General features: G+C 40.8%; 1 protein-coding gene across 1 annotated transcript; it reads right to left on the bottom strand.

The window, feature by feature from the left end:
- Positions 1 to 19,538: 19,538 nt before the first annotated feature.
- Positions 19,539 to 22,516, bottom strand: LOC122010634 (THO complex subunit 4A-like). Its single transcript, XM_042567146.1, has 3 exons — positions 22,361 to 22,516; positions 19,731 to 19,880; positions 19,539 to 19,646 (listed from the first exon to the last, which is right to left on the bottom strand). The coding sequence occupies exons 1-3, from the start codon at positions 22,514 to 22,516 to the stop codon at positions 19,539 to 19,541; spliced, it is 414 nt and encodes a 137-aa protein (XP_042423080.1).
- Positions 22,517 to 26,271: the final 3,755 nt, after the last annotated feature.

The raw sequence follows: 26,271 nt of genomic DNA, 5'->3' as shown, positions 1-26,271 counted from the left end.
GGCGCTTTATAGCCTCTTTCAACAATATCCCACAAGCCTTCGCTCTCCAGTAAGGCACTCATTTGGATACTCCAATTGCCATACTTCAAATCAACAAGACGAGGGATAGGAAGCATCGACATGGCTTTGATACCACTTTGTTGAAAAAAAAATTATTGTTGAAGAAGAAATAAAAGATTATAGAAGGAAAATGTAGAAGAGGTGAAGAATCTCTACGTGGAGAGGAGGAGAATAAAACAAAACACACAACTTCGTTCATTCATTGAAAAGAGGTACATATTTATAGGCTTATTGGATAAGCACTAATAATTAGGATTTTTTTTTTTTTTTTAAATTCTATCTCTACGAAACTCTTATCCTATCTTGACAACTCAACAATTCTATCACAAAGTTTGGTCAAACTTGCCACCTCATCCTTCTATCTTCATAAATTTTATCAACATTAAAATAAAGTTTAATTAATCTCCAACACGATGTGGGCTATTTGATGAAGTTGCTCGCCGGCGGAAGGCCTCTGCCGGAGACATCAGGAGAGTTTATAATGGCGGCGAGTGACATCTTTAACGGAAGACTCTACGACGTCAAGTACATGGCGCGGTTCTGCCCGGGGCTACTCGGCGGAGAGGTTGGCTTGATGAAGCTCGCGAGTATGCTGAACGTGGAGGCCGTTGGCGTGGCACATCAGGCGGGATTTGACAGTTTGGTCACCGGACTGACCTTCCAGGAGATGCATAAGAGGTGGGCAGTCATGGACGGTCGAGACTCCATGATTCTGTATGGCTTGGAGAATGTTTGCCGTGAAATCAAGAGCGCTTCTTCGCTCGGTCCTCTTCGGCGCCCATGGCCTTTAGCACCTGGGCGCTTCATGATTGCGCCGCCGACGGTGCGCCCACCTTTGGCTTTCCCGTCTCCATACTTTGGGGGCGGCGGCACCGGCCATGGCCCTGTCCCTCTGTTGCCGCCGGCGACGCCGCTTATCGGATGGTTCGCGCCGATTCCGCTTCAATACTCTTTTCCTCGTCCCTGTGTTGTTCTTCTGTAGACTGTAGATCATGTCGATTCGGCAGAGTAGAAATTGATTTTTATGATTTGGAAAGCTGAATTGATTTTATTTCCTAACTCATGTTGGTGTTTTTGTTATTAATTTTTTTGTTACAAGGCAAATGAGTGATAAATAAAAGAAACTAAAAAAAAAAAATCAGTTTACAAGCTTCAGGAAAAAAACAAAAAAAATAAATGAGGATGATGATGATGTATTTAACTGAAAAATACATTAGAAAGTATTACGATTGCTAATTAAATAATTGGACACTGTTAATTAGGAAATTATTTTTATAATCAATTCATTGCACTCATTGCACATTGTTAGTTTAGTATACCTTGAAGTTAGATAATTAAGAGACACTTGAATTGACTTGACACTTATAGGCCTATGATATGTGGAGATGATAAGAGCCATGTGGTAAGCATAGGACACGGTTAGTGTAAAGTCACGTTGATCATATTTGAGATTGAGTTCAAGTCAAGTCGGTAGACTTTAAAGTGGATGGCTTAACTACAATTCAACTTGAATCGAGTTTGATGGGGATCTTAGCTAGTAGGACAGGTGAGTGGGAGGCTTCCAACTCGTTTGATTGCTGTACAACTGTGTGCAGAATATGAGCGACATTTTTATTTTTTATTTTTTGATTAAAAAATAATTAAAATATTTATTTTTACTCATTACCAATAGGATTTAGATTTTCTAATTAGATTAGAGTATTCAAGTAAAAAAATTTTAAAATTTCACTTCTAATATTATTTCTCAATTAAGTTATAATGTAAAATTAACAGAAAAAATTTTAAAAAAAATATTTATGGAATGTAATAATGTGTTTATGGAGTATAATAATATATTTAGCATTTATATTAAAAAAAATTAAGATTTTATTTGTAAGGTTTAGACTTTTCAATTGAATTATATTGTTTAGTTAAAAAGAAAAAATAAATTTTTTAAATATTTATGGGGTATAGTAATATATTTACAAAGTTTAATAATTATTTAAAAATTATATTAGAGAAAATATTAATTAAAAAAAAATAATAAAAAAACAAAAAGGAAAAAGATGTGGATATCCTGCACAGTTACACACCATACGACGCAAGTAATAATAATAATAATAATAATTAGTATTATTATTGATTCTCTCCGAATGTTGAATCGATGGACGCTGGGCACGTGACGCTCTCCCAACTGATGACGTTGCTATCTGAATGGCCGTATGGAGCTCCGGTGAACCTGCAAAGAAGTCGAGCCGGGAAAGGGTTCCCGGCGATGACCCTTCGACGCTCAAGTCAGGTGAGGGAAAAACAAGAAAGTGGCTCCAAGGATTGAAGATTTCATACCTTCGGTGAATTCTAAGGGCTCTTATATAGAGCTATGGGAGTTTGGTGCACACAAACCGAGGTGTACACATGTCCTATATCATACCGCAGTATGGGCTTGTCAGAAGAGCATGTCTGACGCCATACTGCTACAGTCTGAGCGTCTCCTTGATGGGACATCAGAACCCTTTGTCGTACGATACTGAGTATGGCTTGGTCCTCGAACATGCCTATTGTCAGCAACAAGGGTTACTAAGATGGCGTCCCCACTGTCCCACACTTTTTGACTTCCTCTTCTCGGATCAACCATCAAGCCGCTTAGCCAGAACATTCGCCTTTGATCTGGCGTAGGTGGTCGTCCGTCCGGGAAGATTCAGGGTCGTCGCCTGCTCGGCTCTCGTAGCCTGACACCCTAGCCGAGCGGGCAGACTGCTCGGCCTTTACTCTTGCATTGCACCGCGGCCGAGCGGACTATCCGCTCGGCCATATGATCTTCTTCATTGGAAATCTAGGCTCACGGCCAGCTGGTTGTTCTCTCGGATGGAGGTCATTACCTAGTGATCGACATGTCCCGCCCGCTCGTCGAGCCCATGGGGTTGACCCCCCTTTGACTGTTGACCTTCACGTGTCGTTGACCTTTCCCTCATGAGGGCCCCTCGGCCTTACCATCGGATCACTTGCCTCCCCCTCAAGTGTTGGTTGCTACTCGGAAAACCTAGAGGTTCCACTGTACAAAAATTTTGTACAAAGGTCTGAACCTTTTCCTAGCTACCATGTGTTCTTTTAAATTAAATTTTGGATCGCCTGCGGAACTTAACACGTTTGATCCAAAACTTAATCTATTTGTTCTTTTAGGTTTTGACTTGGATCTCCTGCGGAACTTAACACGTTCGATCCAAATCACCTTAAGTTATTAATTCCATTAAATATTAATTTCCATAATTGGTTCCCAGTACTGACGTGGCGAGGCACACGACCTTCTTGGATATGGGAGCAACCACCACCGACTAGACAAAACCTTTTATAGAAAGCTAATATTTAATTTCCTAAAATAACTTTAGGTTAACCGAAAAGAACAATCAAATCACAAGGAAAAGAAAAAACAAAAGAACACAACATCGAAAAACATATTCGAAATTCTAGAATCGTAAGCCTCTTATATTTGGTATTATTTCCATAAATAACTAGTATGATGCGGAAAGAAAAATTACTAGTTATACCTTGTAGAAAAACCTCTTGATCTTCTACCGTATTCCTCTTCTAACCTCGGACGTTGTGTGGGCAACGATCTTCCGAGATGAGAAACCACCAAGCACCTTCTTCTTCTCCTAGCTAGGTTCGGCCAACACAAAGAAGCTTCACCAAGGACGAAGAACAAAACACCAACCAAGCTCCAAGGGATACAAGCTTTCTCTCCTTCTTCTTCTTCTTCTCCAAGTAGTATCCGGCCACCACAAGAACTCCAAGCAAGAGATAAGTTTCGGCCACCACAAAAGAGGAAGAAAGGAAGAGGATGACCGGCCACAATAATATTCTTCAAGGATGAATAATTTCGGCCACCACCAATGCTCACAGGGATGCTAGAGATGAGACTTGCTTTTTCTCCTTCTTCTCCTTCCTCGATCCTACCACAAACAAAAGCTCCACCAAGAAGATAGGTTTCGCCAACAAGAGGAGAAGAGAGAAAGGAAGGGCCGACCATCACACCAAGGAAAAGAGAGAGAAAATAATAGAGGTTGTTCACCAAGGCACCCCTACCCTTCTTTTATATTCCTTGGCTTTGCAAATAAGGAAATTTATTTATAATAAAATTTCCTTAATTTCGACAACAATTAATTAAGAAAAATTAAATAAATTTTCCTAATTAATTGTATGTGGTAAACCACCTCATGTAGAGCAAATAGGATAATTTTAATCAACAATTAAAACTTCCTTTTTTGTCTTTGGAAATTTTAAAAATAAAATTTCCTTTTAAAATCCCTTCATGGTTGATAAAAGAAATTTCTATAATTTTAATTTTCAACATGTGAATAATTTTTCAGAGAAAATAAAATATCTTTCCAATCTATAAATAAGGAAAGAGATCTAATCTCTTTCTTTTAATCCTTTGTAGATCTTTTTAAAGAGAGATATTTTAATTTTAATTCTCGTAATAAATTATATCTTCCACATAATAAAAATTAAAATTAAAATCTTTTAATTTAATGGGGCCACCCAAGCTTGGGTTCAAGCAGGCCACCCATGAACAGGCTCGCCTACCTAGCTCAACCACAAGCTAGCTGGCACCCCTTTCTCATGAAGGTGGGTATAGGTGGGTATAGACTTATAAATAAGAGGCTACGATAGAACCGAGAGGAGGAATGGTTTTGGTCTCCGATAAAATTAAGCATCCCGTGGACCACACAACTTAATTTTATCAATAATAATCATTCCACTAGAACTATTATTGAACCATCGCACCAATCCCAAATTACATTTTGGGCTCCTTCTTATTATGAGTGTGTTAGTCTCCCTGTTTAAGATATCGAATGTCCACTACTTAAGTGAGTTACGACAACTCATTTAATTAATATCTTAGTCCAAGAGTAGTACCACTCAACCTTATTATCATGTCGGACTAAGTCCACCTGCAGGGTTTAACACGACAATCCTTATGAGCTCCTCTTGAGGACATTATCAACCTAGTATCTCTAGGACACAGCTTCCTTTTATAATCAACAACACACACTATAAGTGATACCATTTCCCAACTTATCGCGCATTGATTTATCGAACTAAATCTCACCCATTGATAAATTAAAGAAATAAATATCAAATATATGTGTTTGTTATTATATTAGGATTAAGAGCACACACTTCCATAATAACCTAGGTCTTTGTTTCTTTATAAAGTCAGATAAAAGAAACGACCTCAAACGGTCCCACTCAATACACTGAGCGTACTAGTGTAATTATACAGTAAGATAAACTGATACCTAATTACACCACGACCTTCCAATGGTTTGTTCCTCCATTATGGTCGTGAGCTACCGCTTATAATTTATAAGATACCGATACATGATCCTCTGTGCGCGACACCACACACCATGTTATCTACAATATAAATTAATCGAACAACTACATTTATCATAAATGTAGACATTTGACCAATGTGATTCTTATTTCTAGATAAATGTTTATACCAAAAGCTAGGCTTTTAGTATACACCCTAACAATCTCCCACTTATACTAAAAGACTAAGTTGCTATATCTCTGCCATACATCTGATTCCTAACCCTTCAACATGTCCATCAAAAGCTCTTGCCTTAAGGACCTTGGTGGAAGGATCTATAGTCATCACCGATGCAATCTAGCGACAACAACTTCTCCTCGCTTATACGATTTCTCGTATTGGGTGGTACTTGTTTACTTGCCTTTATAGACTTATGGTTTCTTCGAGTTTACTCTGCACCAATATTATTACAATAAATTGTAATAATCGACAAACCGTAAATCATATCTAAGTCTATCTTGAGATTATCGAGTCATTCCTTTTATAACTACCCGTAAGCTCGCCATATACTAAGTTTCTATGGAGTCCGAAAACACCTATGCTTATCACTCTTCCATAGATGACTTTACCTCCTAAAGTAAACACAAAACCCCGAGGTTGACTTATTATCGTCCCTATCCGATTGAAGTCAAAATCCATGCAACCCACAAGGACCAAATTAATCGCCTTGTAAGCTAGCATATAATCTCTAGTGCCTCCGAGGTACTTCAATATATGCTTTATCATAGCCCACCGTCCTCTCCGTAGTTATTTTGATATCTCGCCAACTACGCCTGTAAAATAGATTTCTTATCTCGCATAAGATTCATTAGGCTTCCGACAAACCAAGCATAAAGAATGCCTTTATTTCCTTTATCTCCTTTGATGTCTACAGAGACATATCTTTAGATAAAGTTACTCCATCCCGAAAAGGTAAGAAACCTTTCGAGTTTTCGTATGCTTTAAAACGAGCAAGGATTTTTCCGATGATTAAGCTCGATAAGTAAAATATTCTTTTCTTGATCCCTTATTACTGATCTCAAGAATATATTCATTCTCCCAAGTCATTTATATCGAATTGTTTGACAACCGTACCCTTTACTTCCGACAACATTTCGATATTGTTTCCAACTACCAAAAATGTTATCTACGTATAGTACAAGAAATACCACCACGCCTCCATCACACTTGTATCCATAGGTCTGAATTACTTTGATAAACCGGATGTTCCAAGACCTCTTTTCATCCATGATCGATTGAGCTTACACAAGACGCCTACCTTCGCAACGAACCCTTCCGTGCTTTATATGGATGCTTTCTTCAAGACTTCCATTAAGGAACGTTGCACTTGCACTAAACCAAATATGGGAAAACTGTTAAGCATGGCTACCAGTGAAAAAGTTTCTTTTCATCAAGCCTTGCTTTCAAGGTTTCTACCTCCCCGTCTATCCCTCTTTCCTATTATAGACCTTTACACCCAAAGGCTTTTACACCACTTGGTGGTTCTACAAGCTTCCAGATTTTATTGGAATACATATATTCTAATTCTATTATTCATTACTCTTCGCCAAGATGGTGCATATTTATCTTGAGTGCTTCATTATACGTCCGGAGATCGTGTTCATGTCTTCGTGGATCGAGTTCAAAACCTCCCAAAACATGAATCTTTTAAGGTCGCTTAACAACCCTCCCACTACGACAAGGCATTTTCGGCAATTGTGTATTATTTGTGATACGTGTTACAGTTTCTTGTGGTATCTCATCTTGTACATTGGTACTAGATTAGACATGTCTTTATTATTTCCTTAAGAACAAATTTACTTATGAGCACGTGGTTCATTATATAGTCCTTTAAAATCAGTCATTGATGCTAACAATGACCTCTGATTTTAAGACTATAAACCTACTTTTGTTTATCTAGGATAACTTACAAACAAGTGAACTCCTATCCAACTTATTATTATTCTCTCTTTAACATACGCTTCTCTCAGAATAATATTGAATATCTTGTTTATGTTAATTTATTCTATATGAGTAGAGAGTTTTAACTTGGAATGTACTATGTTCACTTTCGTTTTAGAGTTTATCTTTAAAACAAATTTGGTAATTTTCTGAATAACTCATCATCTATCTAATTATTCCATAAGAGTCCTTTACCTTCTTTCTACTACACCATTCTCATGGTGCGGGGAGCATCCGACGATCGAACCTACTACGATAATGACAAAATCTCAAGAGGTACTTGCCACTACGATCTTCCATAGTGACTTTTTACTTTATTTCTCCGCATCAACCTTGTACTCTTTCAACTAATCAAAGTACTTAGTCTTACGGTATATTAAGTAAATTTATTTGTATCTTCAATATGTCTATAAAATAGACAAAATATTCAATACTACCTCTTGTCCGGATAGTCATAGATCACACAAATCAGAATGAATCGATTTCAACATATCTTCGACTCCATACCCCTTGGATTTAAAAGCTTCTTGGTTATTTTCCTTCCAAGTAATACTCGCAGGTGAAATATTTCCACCACCAACGAACCCAAAAGTTCATTAGCTACCAATGAATCCTACTCAAGTATAACCTAGCTTTTAGATGCCAAAGATATAATTGGTTCATTTCGAAGGTTGCTTTTTCTTAAAATTAGAAGATGTGTTACTAATTTCCATTTGTTGCATCGTGGAGTTATTGGATTATAAATCGTCAACCATCATACCGAATAGATAACTTCCTATTTTTCTTGATAACAACTTTGTTATCAAATAGAAATAATATCTATAATAGTTTAGAACCCGAAATCGTGTTCTTTCTAAACTTGGTACGAAAGACAATTACTTAAAATCCATATTTTATTTTTATCAAAGGATAAACATCTCCCACTACAATAGCTACCACTTTTACAGAAGTGCCCATGTGGACGGTGATTTACCTTTCATTTAGTTGTCGAGTTTAATGAATTGCAGACATGATTAATGGCATCTTGTATCTACACTCCAGGTTCTGGTAGATAACACCACTAGACATGTTTCAACTAATGAATTAAATACACCTAAATTGTTCTTAGTTCTAAGAAGACAGTCTACCTTAATGTCCAAGTCCTATTTCCAATCATTACAATTGGGACTACTAAGTCTTTTTCTATAGTATGACTACTAGGGATTGACAAACATCCTAAGAATCACAAAAATATTTGGTCAAGATCAACTCCTTAAAATCTCCATAAATTTTACGTATACAAAATCGAAGAGGAGATTTTATTCATTAATTTTATTATCTTGTCAACTTTACTTTATAATGAATAAAATTAATAGTTGATCTGTCTTTGATCAAATATTTTGTCAAAACTCTTTGAATTTAAAATAACATTGATTCCTCAAACAATATTATTTAAATTCACCAACACCTCAAACACCGTGAATTTTGCATGTCACGTTAGTGTGGACGTATACAAATTCATCATTTGTAAGAGGAGGGTTTTACCCATTGACTATCTTGTCAATATAACCTTTTGACAAATAAAATTACCTCAAACACCATGAATCTTGTATGCCACGTTAGTGTGGATGTATACAAATTCAAACATTTGTAAGAGGGGTTTATTAATTTTATTATATTGCCAATCTAGTTTTATGACAAATCAATAGTTGGTTTCCCTTTGGTCACACAAGTGATAGTAGTGACTCATTGGGAGGATACTATTAAATGTGTCTAAGTGTATACCATTACTTGACACTAAGTCCATTAATAAGATTATGCCCCTTCCGTTGGGGAAGATCACACGCTCTTAATTAACTTCCTATAGTCATCCAAAAATAGAAGTCTGTTCTAGTGATCCACAAACAAGCTCATCCGTTATGGAGGAAGGCACTCAGAGCCAACGCGCAAGCTTGTTTGCATCACTTACAAACCAGTAATGGAGACCATGGGATTTATTTAAAAATCCCTCTCCCACTTAGTTATTTATAAATGAGGAATTTTAACTATGCTAGCCTACTAAACTTGTAAACTAACATGCACACACAGCACAATATAAAAGCAATAAATAGAAAATCTAATTTTCAACTATTATGGGTTTTATATCTAGTTGTTCTCCGTGTGTTGTCATCCCAAGCTGCTGCCATATTTTGTACCTAATTACACTACGAAATTCTAGAATCGTAAGCCTCTTGTATTTGGTATTATTTCCATAAATAACTAGTATGATGCGGAAAGAAAAATTACTAGTTATACCTTGTAGAAAAACCTCTTGATCTTCTACCGTATTCCTCTTCTAACCTCGGACGTTGTGTGGGCAACGATCTTCCGAGATGAGAAACCACCAAGCACCTTCTTCTCCTCCTAGCTAGGTTCGGCCACAAAAAATAAAGCTTCACCAAGGAAGAAGAAAAACACCAACCAAGGTCCAAGAGATGCAAGCTTTCTCTCCTTCTTCTTCTTCTTCTCCAAGTAGTATCCGGCCTCCACAAGAGCTCCAAGCAATAGAGAATTTCAGCCACCACAAAGAGGAAGAAAGGGAGAAGATATTGGCCGGCCACACCAAAGAATAGGAGAGGGAGAATAATAGAGGTTGTGTCTTGTGAAGGCACCCTCACCCCTTCTTTTATATTCCTTGGCCTAGGAAAATTAGGAAATTTAATTACAATAAAATTTCCTTAATTCCCTTGACATGATTTAATTGAGAAAAATAAAATAATATTTCTCCAATTAATCTCTAATGGCCGGCCACATCAAGAGGAAATAAATTAGACAAGTTTTAATCAACAAATTAAAACTTCCTAATTTGTTTCCGGAAATTTTAAAAATAAAATTTCTCTTTAAAAATCTCTTCATGGTTGATAAAAGGAAATTTATAATTTTAATTTTATCAACATGTGGATAATTTTAAAGAGAAAATAAATATCTCACCAATCTACAAATAAGGAAAGAGATTTAATCTTTCTTTAATCTTTAGATCTTTTAAGAGAGATATTTTAATTTTAATTCTCTTTAATAAATTATTTCTTCCACATAATAAAATTAAAATTAAAATCCTTTTAATTTAATTTGGCCCCACTAGCTTGGGTTCAAGCTAGGCCGACCACCCAATTTATACCTAGGCCGACCCTAGCTTGGGTTCCCAAGCTAGCTTGGCCCTTATCGTGGGTATGTAAGAAGGTGGGTATAAGACTTATAAATAAGAGGCTACGATAGGGACCGAGAGGAGGAATTGGTTTGATCTCCGATAAAATTAGCATCCCGTGTCGCCCGAACACACAACTTAATTTTATCAATAATAATTCATTCCACTAGAGAACTATTATTGAACTACCGCACCAATCCCAAATTATATTTTTGGGCTCCTTCTTATTATGAGCATGTTAGTCTCCCCGTGTTTAAGATATCGAATGTCCACTAATTAAGTGAGTTACCGACAACTCATTTAATTAATATCTAAGTCCAAGAGTAGTACCACTCAACTTTATCGCCATGTCGGACTAAGTCCACCGCAGGTTTAACATGACAATCCTTATGAGCTCTCTTGGGGACATTATCAACCTAGTATCTCTAGGACACGCTTCCTTCTATAATCAACAACACAACTATAGGTGATATCATTTCCCAACTTATCGGGCTTATCGATTCATCGAACTAAATCTCACCCATTGATAAATTAAAGAAATAAATATCAAATATATACGCTTGTTATTATATTAAGATTAAGAGCACACACTCCATAATAACCGAGGTTTTGTTCCTTTATAGTCAGATAAAAGAAACGACCTCAAACGGTCCTACTCAATACACTCTAAGTGTAGTAGTGTAATTATATAGATAAACTGATAACAATTACACTACGACCTTCTAATGATTTGTTCTTTCCATTTTGGTCGTGAGCCGCTTATAATTTATAAGGTACTGATAACATTATCTTCTGCATGTGACACCACATGCTATGTTATCTATAATATAAATTAATTGAACAACTACAAACAAATGTAGATAATTTGACCAAATGTGATTCTTTATTCAAAACAAATGTTTACAAAAACTTAGGCTTTCAGTATACACTCCAACAGAGCCTCGAGCAGCAAATTACCCTAACAGGGCCTCTTGCCAAAGTTTGGGAGGATGCCCGAATTCGTGTCGCGCTCATGACTCCCAGTCAGTTGGGGGACAACAATCTGCAGCAGGCCACCGGGGTATGTTCTTTCTCCCCTGGTGTTCCTTTTTAATTATCCCTTGGCATCTCTCCTTTTGTGTAGACCTGGGTGGAACAGATTGCAATTAGCAATCGCCTGGTTGAGCTGGAAAATGAGCTGAAAAAGCTCAAACTGTCAGGGGAACGTCAGGGGCATTTATCCGCCGAGCTGGAGAAAAGTAAAAAGCTTTTGGAATCCGAGCGGCGAAAGTCCTCCGAGCTGACGATTGAGGTGACTCGTCTTGAAGCTATGGTCAAGAAGCGTGACTACGATATAAAGCTTGCGACTAACCTGAAGCTTCAGACCATCTCAGACCTGGATATTATGAAAGTGGAGAATCGGGGACTAGATCAACGCGTCAAAGAGTTGGGCACCCTCTTGTCCACCGAACGGGAGAGCCGCTCGGCTGATCGGGCTAAATTTGAAGGGGATTTGAAAGGTCTCCAGGCTGCCCTTGACGCTTCCCGAGCCACACTCAAAGAATATCAAGACGGGGAGCCTGGCTGGTCGACTGAAGTGCGAAAAGCTTTCGTCCGCTCGGACGAGTTTGGTGAAAAGTTCAGCGACAAGCTGTCCCTAACCTTTGAAGAGGCTATCAAGGTGGCGGTTGATTATTTGAAGACTAAGGGCCACCTACCATCCGAGCTGTCCGTCCCCCCCCCCGAAGATCTGGCTATCATGATGGGCTCTATCCCTGATGCCCTTTTTAATTTTGATGAGTGAGGAGTATTTGAATCGCTTTTTGTATGCCCATTGTTCGGGGCGAACATTCTTGTTATTACTACTTTTGTCTGGCCGCCGTTCGGCGTAAATGAACTCTGTTTTTTCTTGTTATTTGCTTGCTGACCAATATTCATCTTTAGCCTTTGCTTCGATCATAATAATTTTTTCACACTAAGTATTCTTTATAAGGGGGGCCGCTCGGCCGTACGATGACCTTATTCTTGCCTTAATAGTAGGACCGGTTATGGGTCGGCATTTACGACCGAGTCGTACCATGCGAACAGCTATCTGTCCGGAGGCTTAATAAATGGCGGTTCATCGCTCGACTTTTAACGTCGGAGCTCGACGGTCTTCCGGCCGGAGGATTTATAGACGCCGGTTCGTCTCTCGATTTTTAACGTCGGAGCTCGACGGTCTTCCGGCCGGAGGATTTATAGACGCCGGTTCGTCTCTCGATTTTTAACGTCGGAGCTCGACGGTCTTCCGGCCGGAGGATTTATAGACGCCGGTTCGTCTCTCGATTTTTAACGTCGCGCTCCGGCTAGCCTCGCCGACGAGATGCGTGTCGTGGAGAGCCGAGGACGATCCCTCGTCGGGTATTTTTACCTTGGGGCTCGATCCGAGGTCGTCGATGCAGGGGTTCATCTGGCGCGGAGTGGAGCCCTACTGGAGTTCCAACGTGCGGAGCTCGCCGGGGTCGGAGATTAACTCCACTCGCATCGTCTCCACGATTTTCACCAACGCGTACGTCTACTCGATCGCCGTCGAAGGGGATAGGGTCTCCTGGTGTTCACCGCCACGCCGAGCTCGACGGTCTCCCACGTGAGGGTTTATGACGCCTGCCTGCCTCAATTTTTAACATCAAGCTCGACTGCCTCCCACGGAGGATTTATGTATCTACTGCCTCGATTTTAACGCCTGAGCTCGACTGTCTTCCTACCAAGGATTTATAGATGTCGGTTCGCCTCAATTTTTAACGTCGGAGCTCGACGGTCTTCCGCTCGGAGGTTTATAACGCCTGTCTGAGACTTTCCTGAGCTCGACGATCTTCCGACCGGAGGGTTTATAGACGCTGCCTCCTCGATTTTTAACGCCTGAGCTCGGCGATCTTCCCGCCAGAGGATTTATGACGCCTGCCTCGATTTTTAACGCCTGAGCTCGACGGTCTTCCCACGAGGATTTATAGACGCCTGCCTGCCTCGATTTTAACGCCGGAGCTCGACTGGCCTCCCACGAGGGTTTATGACGCCTGCCTCTCGATTTTTAACGCCTGAGCTCGACAATCTTCCCACGGAGGATTTATAAACGCCCGATCTGCCTCGATTTTAACGCCTGAGCTCGACGCTTTCCGAGGGTTTATGATCGCCTGCCTCGATTTTAACGCCGGAGCTCGACGGCCTTACACTGCCATTCGTCGAAGCTATTTGCCATCCTTTTATTATTTCCGTCTCGCATTACAAGGACATAGGCGACCAAAACATATATAAAATTACATCAACGCACCTCTCACCCAGCTCAGACGGAGATGATTCGCGCTCCATGGTCGATCTAGTCACCGTCCGCCTTCATCCTCCAAATAATAAGCGCCCGAGCTGAGTGACTTTGAAGGGCTCGCCCAAGGAGCCTCCATTGCCGACGCCGTCGACCGCTAACTTTTTCCGCATAAGGTCGCCTACTTGAATGCTCCCGGGATTACGCCACGGCTAGTTTTGCTTCATCCGGTCCGTGACGCCATCAGCCGGACGGACGCCTGGCTCGCTTCTTCCCACCAAACCAGCCCATGTTCCTCCACCCTGCAATCATCATCATAATTCGATCCTGACGGACTCGACGCCGACCGACAGAATAACCACTACCGCCATACACCAAATGGAAAGGCGTGACACTCGCTCCTTCCTTTGGGGTCGTGCGGATGGCCCATAAGACGCCCGCCACTTCATCCACCCAGCTCCCAAATGGTCGAGCCGAGCACCTAACGCGAAGAATTTCCTGTTGGCTACTGCTCGACCATTGCTTGGGATACGCCACGACGAAGTGTTGCTCGATGCCGTAGCTTTTGCACCAATCTTCGAGCAACTTTCCCGCCAACTGCCGCCCGTTATCGGAAACAAGTCGACGGGGGATGCCGAAGCGGCAGATGATATGTTTTCATATAAACTTTTTGACCATCTGCTCGGTGATCTTGGCCAGTGGCTCGACCTCCACCCATTTGGAAAAATAGTCGATAGCCACCAGTAGAAACTTCCGCTGACCGGTGGCCATAGGAAATGAGCCCACAATATCCATCCCCCACTGGTCGAACGGACATGAGATGGTAGTTACTTTCATTTCCTCCGCCGGTCGGTGGGAGAAGTTGTGATACTTCTGGCAAGAAAGGCACGTCGCGAAGGTCCGAGCGGCGTCTGCTTGCAGGGTTGGCCAAAAGTATCCGGCCAGCAGGATCTTCTTAGCCAGCGATCGTCCGCCCGGATGCCCTCCGCACGATCCTTGATGCACTTCTTGGAGGATGTACGTCGCGTCTTCCGAGCTCACGCATTTCAACAGCGGACGGGAGAAAGCCTTCTTGTAGAGTTGATCTCCAATAAGCGTGAACCGACCGACTCTCCTCCTTAATTGCTGGGCTGCTTCCCGATCGGATGGTGTAGCCCCTGAGCGCAGAAACTCTATGATTGTTGTCCTCCAGTCGCTCGGAAACGTGAGGCCCTCCATCCAGTCGACGTGTGCCACCAAAGATACTTGTTCAATTGGCTGCTGGATGACGACCGACGTTATTGAAATTGCCAGTTTGGCCAACTCATCTGCCGCCTGGTTTTCCGCTCCGAGTATCTTCTGGATAATGACCTCTCTGAAATTGGCCTTGAGCTTTTCGAAGACTTCAGCGTAGAGTTTGAGCCGAGCGTTGTTAATTTCAAAAGTACCAGAGAGCTGCTGAGCGATCAACTGAGAGTCTGAATGCAACGTCACCCGTCCGGCCCCCACATGCCGGGCGGCCTGTAAGCCGGCTATAAGGGCCTCATACTCTGCTTCGTTATTTGTAGCTCTATAATCCAGCCGGAATGGATAAGTGCATCTTTTCTTCTTGAGGAGAGAGTAATAGTACGTCAATCCCGCTTCCGAGCCGAGTGGACGATCCGTCCACAAATATTTTTCACATGGCTTCGGGTTCTGGCTTTTGTACTTCGGTGACAAAATCCGCTAAGAACTGCGCCTTTATCGCCGAACGGGGCTGGTATTGAATGTCAAATTCGCTCAACTCCGTTGTCCATTTGATGAGCCGCTTGGACGCTTCTGGATTCAACAGCACTCTTCCCAATGGACTATTCGTCCGGACCATGATATTATGAGCCAAGAAATAGGGACGGAGGCGCCGAGCGGTGAGGACCAAAGCAAAGGCCAGCTTCTCGAGCCCAGTGTAGCGAGATTCAACATCTTTTAAAATATGGCTTAGAAAATATACAGGTTCTTCTCCGCTCGCCCTTACTAGTGCCGAGCCGACTGCTTGCTCAGTTGAAGATAAATAGATACAAAGTGGCTCACCCATAGCTGGCTTGGCTAGCACAGGCAGAGAGTTCAAGTATGTTTTCAGATCTTCGAACGTCCAATCGCATTCTTCGTCCCAGTGAAACTTAGTGGCTTTGCGCAAGATTTTGAAAAAAGGTAGGCTCCGGTCGGCAGTCTTGGAGATGAATCTGGACAAAGCAGTTATCCGACCTCAGATTTCTTGGGGGCGGCATATCTTGTAGTGCTTTCACTTTGCTGGGATTTGCCTCGATGCCCCGCTCGGTCACTATGTATCCCAAGAAACGCCCGCCTTTTGCTCCGAACAGACACTTCTGAGGGTTGAGCTTAACTTCATACCTCCTCAGCGTTCGGAAAGTTTCCTCCATGTCTTTAAAGAGATCTGCCGATCGGACGGATTTGATGAGAATATCGTCTACGTATACTTCCAAATTGCATCCGATCTGCTCCTTGAACACTTTGTTCATCAAGCGTTGGTAAGTTGCTCCAACGTTCTTTAGTCCGAACGGCATCACATTGTAGCAGTAAGTACCGTCGGCTATAACGAAGCTAACTTTCTCCTGATCTTCTCGAGCGAGCGGCACTTGATGATAGCCTTGATAAGCGTTGAGCATACATATCAACTCGCAGTCAGCTGTGGAGTCCACTAGTTGATCGATCCGAGGCAGTGGATAAATATCCTTCGGGCAAGCTTTGTTGAGATCCTGAAAATCTATGCACACTCTTCACTTGTTGCCCGGCTTGGAGACTAATACTACGTTCGCCAGCCAGCTCGGGAACTGGACGTCGCGTATATGGCCGGCCTCCAGGAGCTTCTCAACCTCCGCTCGGATGATGACATTTTGTTCCAAATCCCTTTTTCGCTTCACCGAGGTCCGTTGACGTGGAGCTCATGTCGCTATACTGAAATTTCGGCCTTGCGGCCACTGCATCAAGACATCACAGCCGGAGGCATTTGATCACTCTCTTCTCTCGCTTTCCATCGGCCACAACGAACGTGGTGGCCTCCTATCGGTCGAATGAATCAGCACTTCCTCTTTTCTCCATACACCAAAGAGGGTGGTTTCTGCTATGGCGCTACTCGATCCGAGCGCTCGAGCTGAATTGCTTCACTGACCATCTCGACGTAGCATCGCCGAACTGCTAATGGTCTCCTCGTATTTCTCCCACTTTATCTTCCACCGAACTTGATTTTCCGGTGGAAGGTGGAGACGGCCGCCGAACTCACCGAGCGCCGGCCACCCCAAATGATGTTGTATGCCGAGGGAGAGTCGACGACGACGATCTTCTGCTCTGCGATCTTCTCCTAGCGAATAGCCACCTGGATCCGTCCGACCGGCAGACTTCGCTGTCAGAACCCATAGAGAGGGGTTGTCATGGCAAGAATGCCGATCAATTTGCAATCGTCAAGGTCTTTTGAATATAATATCGACCGAGCCTCGGTCAATGAAAACGCGTGAATAGTGTAGTCATTACCGCATGAGGAGAGCGCCATGTGGCACTCGACCCTCCAAGTCCTTGGGCTCAAAATGATTTCAGTCCGTCGCTTTTCTTGGCCGCACCGATCGCATGGATCCGAGTCGCCGACGTTAGCCTTCTTGCTTGCTAGAGTCTCCTCCGGTCGCCCACCACCTATAATGTTGATTTCACGGAAGTGTTGTTTCGAGCCGCCTGCCTGTGGTCCTCCGGGTCATTGATGCATGCCGCCTCGCTTAAGAACGGGCGCCCGCCTTGGAGTTTCCTTCCTTCGCCGCTGGGCTTCCTCCACATCGATGTATTCATTGACCGGTGTAGCATACGGTCGTAGTCCCGGGGCGGCTTACGAGTGAGCGGAAAAGTCCCCGTCCACGAGGCCTTGCGTGAACGCTCATCATTGTCTCTGAGGTGGCCGTTGGAATGTCCATGACCACCGTTGAATCACCGGATATAAGCTCGAGCGACTTTCAGGTTTTGCTCGATGGCGAATGTCGACGCTAGTCTTCCGTAGCACCACTACTTGCAAAATGGTGGAGGAAGGCCGCCGGAAGTCTTTGAAACTTGAGATAGATCCGTCCGTAGCCTCCGAAACCACCGCTGAGCCGATCCCGAGAGGGTGGTTAGAAAAACTCGACCCATCTGCGTATTGATGAAGGGTAGCCGTGTTGTCGAACTTACCCAAATGATCATCCGGCTCGGTGGTTCCATTGCACCGCAGATTCCGCACATAGTGTCAGCAGGGTCTCGGAACGGCCCCACGCGCGATTCTTGGAGAAGCGGCTCGCCGGGGCCTTGCCTTTTCGTCATTCTCAGACAGTATTTCATCCGACGAAGATCCTCGATCACGATTCACCGCTGCGGCTTCATGCGAATAAGACCCATGAAATGGAACCCAGACGATGCTTCCTCCGGATGCCGATGTTGCTTGTTGTTCCACCCGATCGTTTATGTTGCCCTCTCACTCGTCTATGATAAAGGGTCAAAGTTTCATTGATAAACTCACCGTATCAAAGTGTTCATTCGCCCATGCTTTTGCACTTAACTTTGATCCTGTCTGAATGCTGAATTGATGGACGCTGGGTACGTGGCGCTCTCCCAACCGATGACGTGGCTATCTGAACGACCGTATGGAGCTCCCGTGAACCTGCAAAGAAGTCGAGCCGGGAAAGGGTTCCCGGCGATGACCCTCCGACGCTCAAGTCAGGTGAGGGAAAAACAAGAAAGTGGCACCAAGGATTGAAGATTTCATACCTCCGGTGAAGTCTAAGGGCTCTTATATAGAGCTATGGGAGTTTGGTGCACACAAACCAAGGTGTACACGTGTCCTATACCATACCGCAGCATGGGCTTGTCAGAAGAGCATGTCTGACGCCATACTGCTATAGTCTGAGCGTCTCCTTGATGGGACAACAGAACCCTTTGTCGTACGATACTGAGTATGGACTGGTCCTCGAACATGTCTGTTGTCAGCAACAAGGGTTACTAAGATGACGTCCCCACTGTCCCACACTTTTTGACTTCCTCTTCCCGGATCAACCATCAAGCCGCTTAGCCAGAACATTCGCCTTTGATCTGGCGTAGGTGGTCGTCCGTTCGGGAAGGTTCAGGGTCGTCGCCTGCTCGGCTCTCGTAGCCTGACACCCTGGCCGAGCGGGCAGACTGCTCGGCCTTTACTCTTGCATTGCACCGCGGTCGAGCGGACTATCCGCTCGGCCATATGATCTTCTTCATTGGAAATCTGGGCTCACGGCCAGCTGGTTGTTCTCTCGGATGAAGGTCATTGCCTAGTGATCGGCATGTCCCGCCCGCTCGTCGAGCCCATGGGGTTGACCCCCCTTTGACTGTTGACCTCCACGTGTCGTTGACCTTTCCCTCATGAGGGCCCCTCGGCCTTACCACCGGATCAATTATTATTATTATTATTATTATATATAATCCACCTCTAACTTGGCACAAGATAGAAAAGAAAAAAATTAAATATAAGCACTTAGAGTGTGTTTGGTTCAAGTCATCATTTATAACCTTAGTTATGTGATTACCAGATAATCACATAATCAAGATTATGGGGAATTCAACATAACTTATTAGGTGTTTGGTTCAACTGAGATTATGCAATTACTTAGTTTTACATTTACTAATTTACCCTTTAACTTTTTGAATTAATTTAATTAAATGAAAACATTTTTATCTCTTCTCTCCTGTGACTTCTCTTCTTCCCTGCCGTTGTTTTCGAACTCCAATCACGAGAGTGATGCCATGAAAGTTCTAAATGTTGCATGCCTCACTCCATTAGCGTCGCTCCACAAGGCTGCTTCCTCTTCCTCCTTAGGCTCAAGATAGTCAAAAAACTAATACTTTGCACAAAATCAACAGATGCAAAATTTCCAGGCGAAGCCACTACAAATCGAATGCTAAAAAGTGAAAAAGAGCACCTTAATGTCCTCGTTCGACACTCCGAATTCTAAATTCGAGATATACAGCTTGGTGTCGATATCTATGGAGGAAGCCCTCGTCGTCGGAGCAGGAAAACCGCCTGCTTGCGCCGTCGAGTACATGTCATGCTGCCACACCGAGTTGGGAGCCTGGGATCGCAGATCAAATCAAATCGATGTTAGTTGCTACTCGGAAATCCTAGAGGTTCCACTGTATAAAAATTTTGTACAAAGGTCTGAACATTTTCCTAGCTACCATGTGTTCTTTTAAATTAAATTTTGGATCGCCTGCGGAACTTAACACGTTTGATCCAAAACTTAATCTATTTGTTCTTTTAGGTTTTGACTTGGATCTCCTGCGGAACTTAACACGTTCGACCCAAATCACCTTAAGTTATTAATTCCATTAAATATTAATTTCCATAATTGGTTCCCAGTACTGACGTGGCGAGGAACATGACCTTCTTGGATATGGGAGCAACCACCACCGACTAGACAAAACCTTTTATAGAAATCTAATATTTAATTTCCTAAAATAACTTTAGGTTAACCGAAAAGAACAATCAAATCACAAGGAAAAATAAAACAAAAGAACACAACTCCGAAAAATATATTCGAAATACTAGAACGTAAGCCTCTTGTATTTGGTATTATTTCCATAAATAATTAGTATGATGTGGAAAAGGAAAAACTACTAGTTATACCTTCTAGAAAGATCTCTTGATCTTCTACCGTATTCCTCTTCTAACCTCGGACGTTGTGTGGGCAACGATCTTCCGAGATGAGAAACCACCAACCACCTTCTTCTCCTCCAAGCTAGGTTCGGCCACAATAAGGAAGCTTCACCAAGGAAGAAGATCAAAACACCAACCAAGCTCCAAGAGATGTTAGCTTTCTCTCCTTCTTCTTCTTCTTCTCCAAGTAGTTTCCGGCCACCACAAGAGCTCCAAGGGGAGAGAGAGGTTCGGCCACCACAAGAGGAAGAGAGGGAGAGGATGATGATGGCCGGCCACACCAAGGAACAAAAGAGGGAGAGAAATAATAGAGGTTGTCTCTCATGAAAGCACCCCCACCCCTTCTTTTATATTCCTTGGCCTAGGCAAATTAGGAAATTTAATTACAATAAAATTTCCTTATTTTCCTTGACATGATTTAATTGAGAAAAATAAAATAAAATTTCCAATTAAAACAATATTGGCCGGCCACATCAAAAGAAATAAATTAGACAAGTTTTAATCAACAAATTAAAACTTCCTAATTTGTTTCCGGAAATTTTAAAAATAAAATTTCTCTTCAAAAATCTCTTCATGGTTGATAAAAAGAAATTTCTATAATTTTAATTTAACAACATGTGAATAATTTTTAAAGAGAAAATAAAATATCTCACCAATCTACAAATAACGAAAGAGATCTAATCTCTTTCTTTAATCTTTTGTAGATCTTTTACAAGAGAGATATTTTAATTTTAATTCTCTTTAATAAATTATATCTTCCACATAATAAAAATTAAAATTAAAATCCTTTTTAATTTAATACGGTCACCTCTAGCTTGGGTCTGCTAGGCCTACCACACCACTTATGCTAGCCTACTTAGCTGTTCCCAAGCTATCGGCCTACCTCATTAGTGGGTATAGAAAGTGGGTATAGGTGGGTATAAAACTCTATAAATAAGAGTCTACAATAGGGACCGAGAGGAGGAATTGGTTTTGATCTCCCGATAAAATTAAGCATCCCGTGTTCACCCCGAACACATAACTTAATTTTATCAATAATAATTCATTCCACTAGAGAACTATTATTGAACTACCGTACCAATCCCAAATTACATTTTTGGGCTCCTTCTTATGAGTGTGTTAGTCTCTCTGTGTTTAAGATATCGAATGTCCACTAATTAAGTGAGTTACTGACAACTCATTTAATTAATATCTTAGTCCAAGAGTAGTACCACTCAACCTTATCATCATGTCGGACTAAGTCCACCTGCAGGGTTTAACATGACTATCTTTATGAGCTACTCTTGAGGACATTATCAACCTAGTATCTCTAGGACACAGTTTCCTTCTATAATCAACAACACACACTATAAGTGATACCATTTCCCAACTTATCGGGTTTATTGATTCATCGAACTAAATCTCACCCATTGATAAATTAAAGAAATAAATATCAAATATATGTGCTTGTTATTATATTAGGATTAAGAACACACACTTCCATAATAACCGAGATCTTTGTTTCTTTATAAAGTCAGTATAAAAGAAACGACCTCAAATGATCCTACTCATTACACTCTAAGTGTATTAGTGTAATTATACAGTCAAGATAAACTGATACCTAATTACACTACGACCTTCTAATGATTTGTTCCTTTCCATTTTGGTCGTGAGCTACTGTTTATAATTTATAAGGTACTGATAACATCATCTTCTGCATGTGGCACCACATACTATGTTATCTACAGTATAAATTAATTGAACAACTACAACTAAATGTAGACAATTTGACCAAATGTGATTCTTTATTCATAATGAATGTTTACAAAGCTTAGGCTTTCAGTATACACTCCAACAATCGAGTGGTCGGGAGGAAGCCCGGATCCGACAGCCGCAGGAAATCCCCAAAGTGCGTACCTTCCCGGAGGAGTAAGGGGTGGATCGGTTAGCCGTTCGGTTGGGCGCGCGACGGGACGGCCCGCTGGCCTCACGGCCCCGCCCGCGTCCGCCGCCGGCAGTCTTATTGCTTGATTCGATTATGTCGTCGAGGGACATGTTGAGGGCGCCCGACATCTGCGATGCAGATCTGAGAAGAGGAATCGAGCGACGAAGAGAAGGGATGCGGATAGGGTTCTCGCGGAAAGGGGCGGTCAAGGTTTGTGGTGGGTGGGTAATTTTGGAAAAAATAATATGATAACCCCGGAATCGTAGAAAACGTTAGGCTTTCAAGGTTTTCTGATTCCTGGTTGTATTCCCAAATTGTTGACGTGGCAGGAATTACTCATTACTAGGAATCACTCATTACTTAAACCAAATAAGATTTTTGTTGATAACCTACCAAGGTTATCAGCGATAACCTTGAACCAAATGTGCCTTTATAGTCGTATTTTAACATCAGTTAACATTATCATAGTTAACCCAGTTAATATTTGATACCGTGTGTAGTGAATAACCCCGTAGAAAGGATGGGGCTAACAGTTAAATTGATATGGCGGTCAAAAGTTAAGAGAGGGTAATTGTGAGCTAGAGGTGTCTCTAGAACTTGGCCCCTACATCGCATAATCAATCCACTCTTAACTAACATTGGTGCATGTTGAGTTCCAAAGTTTAGTCCCTCACTTCTCCTGAACACAGCTCTCAGTCTATTCTCGATCGATTTCTTAGCTGGTCGGACCCCAGGACCTAGTCTCTTCTCCTGGGTAAATCTCCTAATCTACTCCCAGTCAGCCCCAACGTTGGTCGGCCTCTCAAGAATCAGTTTACTTCTTCTCGACTCTCAGTTTATTTCGGTCGGCTTCTTAGCCAGTCAAGTCCTAAGGTTTAATCTCTCATTTCTCCTGGGTACAGCTCCCAGTCTACTCCCGGTCAGTTTCTTAGTTGATCAAGTACTTAGAGCTCAATCCCTCACTTCTCTTGGCCACAACTCTCAGTCTGCTCTCGGTCGATTTCTTAGCCGATCAAATCCCCAGGGTCCAATCTCCACTTTTCTTTGGCATAACTCCCAGTATATCTTCGGTCAGTCTAAGCATCGGTTAGTCTATTGTCAGGAGACAACATCGTCAGAAAATTGCAACAACTTATCAGAGAATAATGACTATTCGTCATAAAATATTTTTATTCTCTACCACATGTATGCATAAAGTGAAACTTTTCTCTACTCAATGAGAGTCTATTGGACATCCTCTATTACCCAATATACCATGATACCTAACATTCTATGATGCCTCATAATTACTAAGGTTATGAGAGACAGTAAAATAGGAAGGCCCTCTCCATTTGTTAGGTACGCGTACATGCACGTGTTTACTGTAGTACTATTGTCCATTTTCCTTTTGCACTTCTCGCTCTGTGCTACTTCTGACTTAATTGTCAGAGTGCTTGCGCTAGAGATTTTTTTTCCTAGTTCTCGCCCTAAGTATCCTATATGATCTATTTGCGCATGTGTATATCCATAGGTACCATCGACAATCCTCACCCATTAGAAGGTGAAAAGCCTATAATGCTCTTTCAAGTCTAGATACATGTCCTCTTTTCGTCAACATCCTTACCTTCGTCACCGGCTCACACCATCCAATTCAGTTTTCGGACGGAATTAAATTTGACACTACCTGTGGAAACTTTTTCACCTGATCTGAAACATAAAGATGAATGAAACTAACAAAATTAATGTCACCATGAATTTCAAAGAATATAAGATATTCAAGGTTACCAAGATACGGGCCGCATCATAAAAGCACACCGTCGATCAATGGAAAAAATATTCTTTATGAAAAAAACATTTAGTGCATTTATGGAAAAATGCACTCACAGTTCAATCAAATAAAGGATTTTCTGGATTAAAAAAATAATAATAAATAAATAAAATAAATGATTTCAATTGATAGATTAGTTAGTTCAATTTGTTGTTTAAATTTGATTGAACGTGTGAGTTAATTAATAATGAGTAGGGTGAGCATTCGGTTAATTTGATATTAATTTTATATAAATTATTTTTATTATTATTTTAAATAAATTTAATTAATTCGATGTTAACTGAAATAACTTATTTGGTTAATTCAGTTTTAGTAAAATTTTTATTTAATTTGGTTAGCCAACACTAAATCGATTTTCGATTAATTCGGTTAATTTATGGACCGAATTAACCGAATGCTCACCCTTAATAATTAGTCTTGCCATTTAAGACAGGTCGGCGAGTCCAATCCAGTCGAATAACTTAGCTAATCTACTTTTTAAATATTATTAAGAATTTTAAATATATTTTTGAATATGTATTATATATATATATATATATTAAAAGAGGGCTACCTTTTAGTCAATCAGTTCGAATTGATATGCAAATTGCTTTCCCCCGTCAACACACACCCCCTCCACCTCCCCTCTCCCCCGCCAAAAAGACGCATGTAACCTTCTTTTTGTTTTTTCCTCTTTTTTTTTTTTTGATTTTTTGATTTTTTTTTAATTTTTTTAACTCATACTTATGTATTCATACTTATATATTTTTTATTTTTTATTTTTAATTATTTTTAATTTTTAATTTTTAATTTTATTTTTAATTTTTTTTTATTCATACTTATATATTTTAAAATTTTTATTTAGTTTTATTTTTAAAATTAATTTTATTTTTAATTTTTTTCATTCATACTTATATATTTTAAAATTTTTATTTAGTTTATATATTTTAAAATTTTTGTTTAGTTTAAATTTTTAATCAATTTTATTTATTATTTTTCATTAATACTTATATATATTTTTAATTTTATTTAATTTTATTTAGTTTTATTTTTTAATTAATTTTGTTTATTATTTTTTCATTAATACTTATATTGTTTTTAATTTTATTTAATTTGTATTAAATTTTATTTATTATTTTTTCAATTTTATTTAACTTTTATTTAATTTTATTTTTTAATCAATTTTGTTTATTATTTTTTTATCAAATTTTTTATTTTATATAATTTTTAATATATGTCATAATCTCTCTTCTTCTTTAAATTACCTTCCTAATTTGACACTTAAATTACCCGCATCCAACTATTAACACATATCATAATCTTCTCTCCCTTTAAATTATCCCTTCCTCCAACCCTTGACACATGACATATGTCAGAATCTCTCACCCTCTTTAAATTACCCATCATCCAACCATGGACAGCTGTCAAAACACTCCCTCTCCATTTAAATTACTATTCGTCAACCATCGACACATGTCAAAACACCCCTTCCTTTTAAATTACCCCCTTCAATGCTTACATATGTCGAAACCTCCTCCCTTTAAATTACCCCACTTCAACCTCGACACATGTCAAAATCTTTTATCCCTTTAAACGACTTCTTCCAACCCTCGACACATGTCAAAATCTCTCATCACTTTAAATGGTCCCCCTTTCAACACTTGACATATGTTAAAATCTCTCATCCCTTTAAATTACCCCACTTCCAACTCTTGACACATGTCGAACTTCTCACTTTCTTTAAATTACCCATCATTCAATCCTCGACACATGTCGAAACCTCCCCTCCCCTTAAATTACCCACCCTTAAACTCTTGACACATGTCAGAACCTCCCCTCCCCTTAAATTACCCACCCTTCAACTCTTGACACGTGTCAAAACATCTCCCTTTAAATCCTCCTCTCACACTTCATTTTTAGTCACTCTTCATTCACACCTCCCTTCACTGATATCTCCCTCTCAGCTTCTCCTTCTCTCTTCCTGAAAATATGGATGACTATTTGGGCTTATTTTCAGATAGATGGTCAATTGAGAATGATGTTCCTAGTCAAGATATCTCCAACAACAGTCGCGATTATACAATCGAATTTACCACA

Source organism: Zingiber officinale, chromosome 8A (genome assembly GCF_018446385.1).
Source record: "Zingiber officinale cultivar Zhangliang chromosome 8A, Zo_v1.1, whole genome shotgun sequence".
In the NCBI taxonomy this organism is placed as follows: Eukaryota; Viridiplantae; Streptophyta; class Magnoliopsida; order Zingiberales; family Zingiberaceae; genus Zingiber; species Zingiber officinale.
Note: the sequence above shows the minus strand (reverse complement) of the source record. Positions and strands in the feature narration are given on the sequence as shown.

Bases quoted from the DNA above. Each gene is read 5' to 3' on its own strand.
- LOC122010634 (XM_042567146.1), bottom strand. From the start codon at position 22,516: ATGTCGGGCGCCCTCAACATGTCCCTCGACGACATAATCGAATCAAGC. The intron at 19,881-22,360 runs GTACGCACTTTG...CTGCGATCCCAG, and splicing joins CCCCTTACTCCTCCGGGAAG to GCTCCCAACTCGGTGTGGCA. The intron at 19,647-19,730 runs GTGCTCTTTTTC...GCAAAGTATTAG, and splicing joins TGTCGAACGAGGACATTAAG to TTTTTTGACTATCTTGAGCC.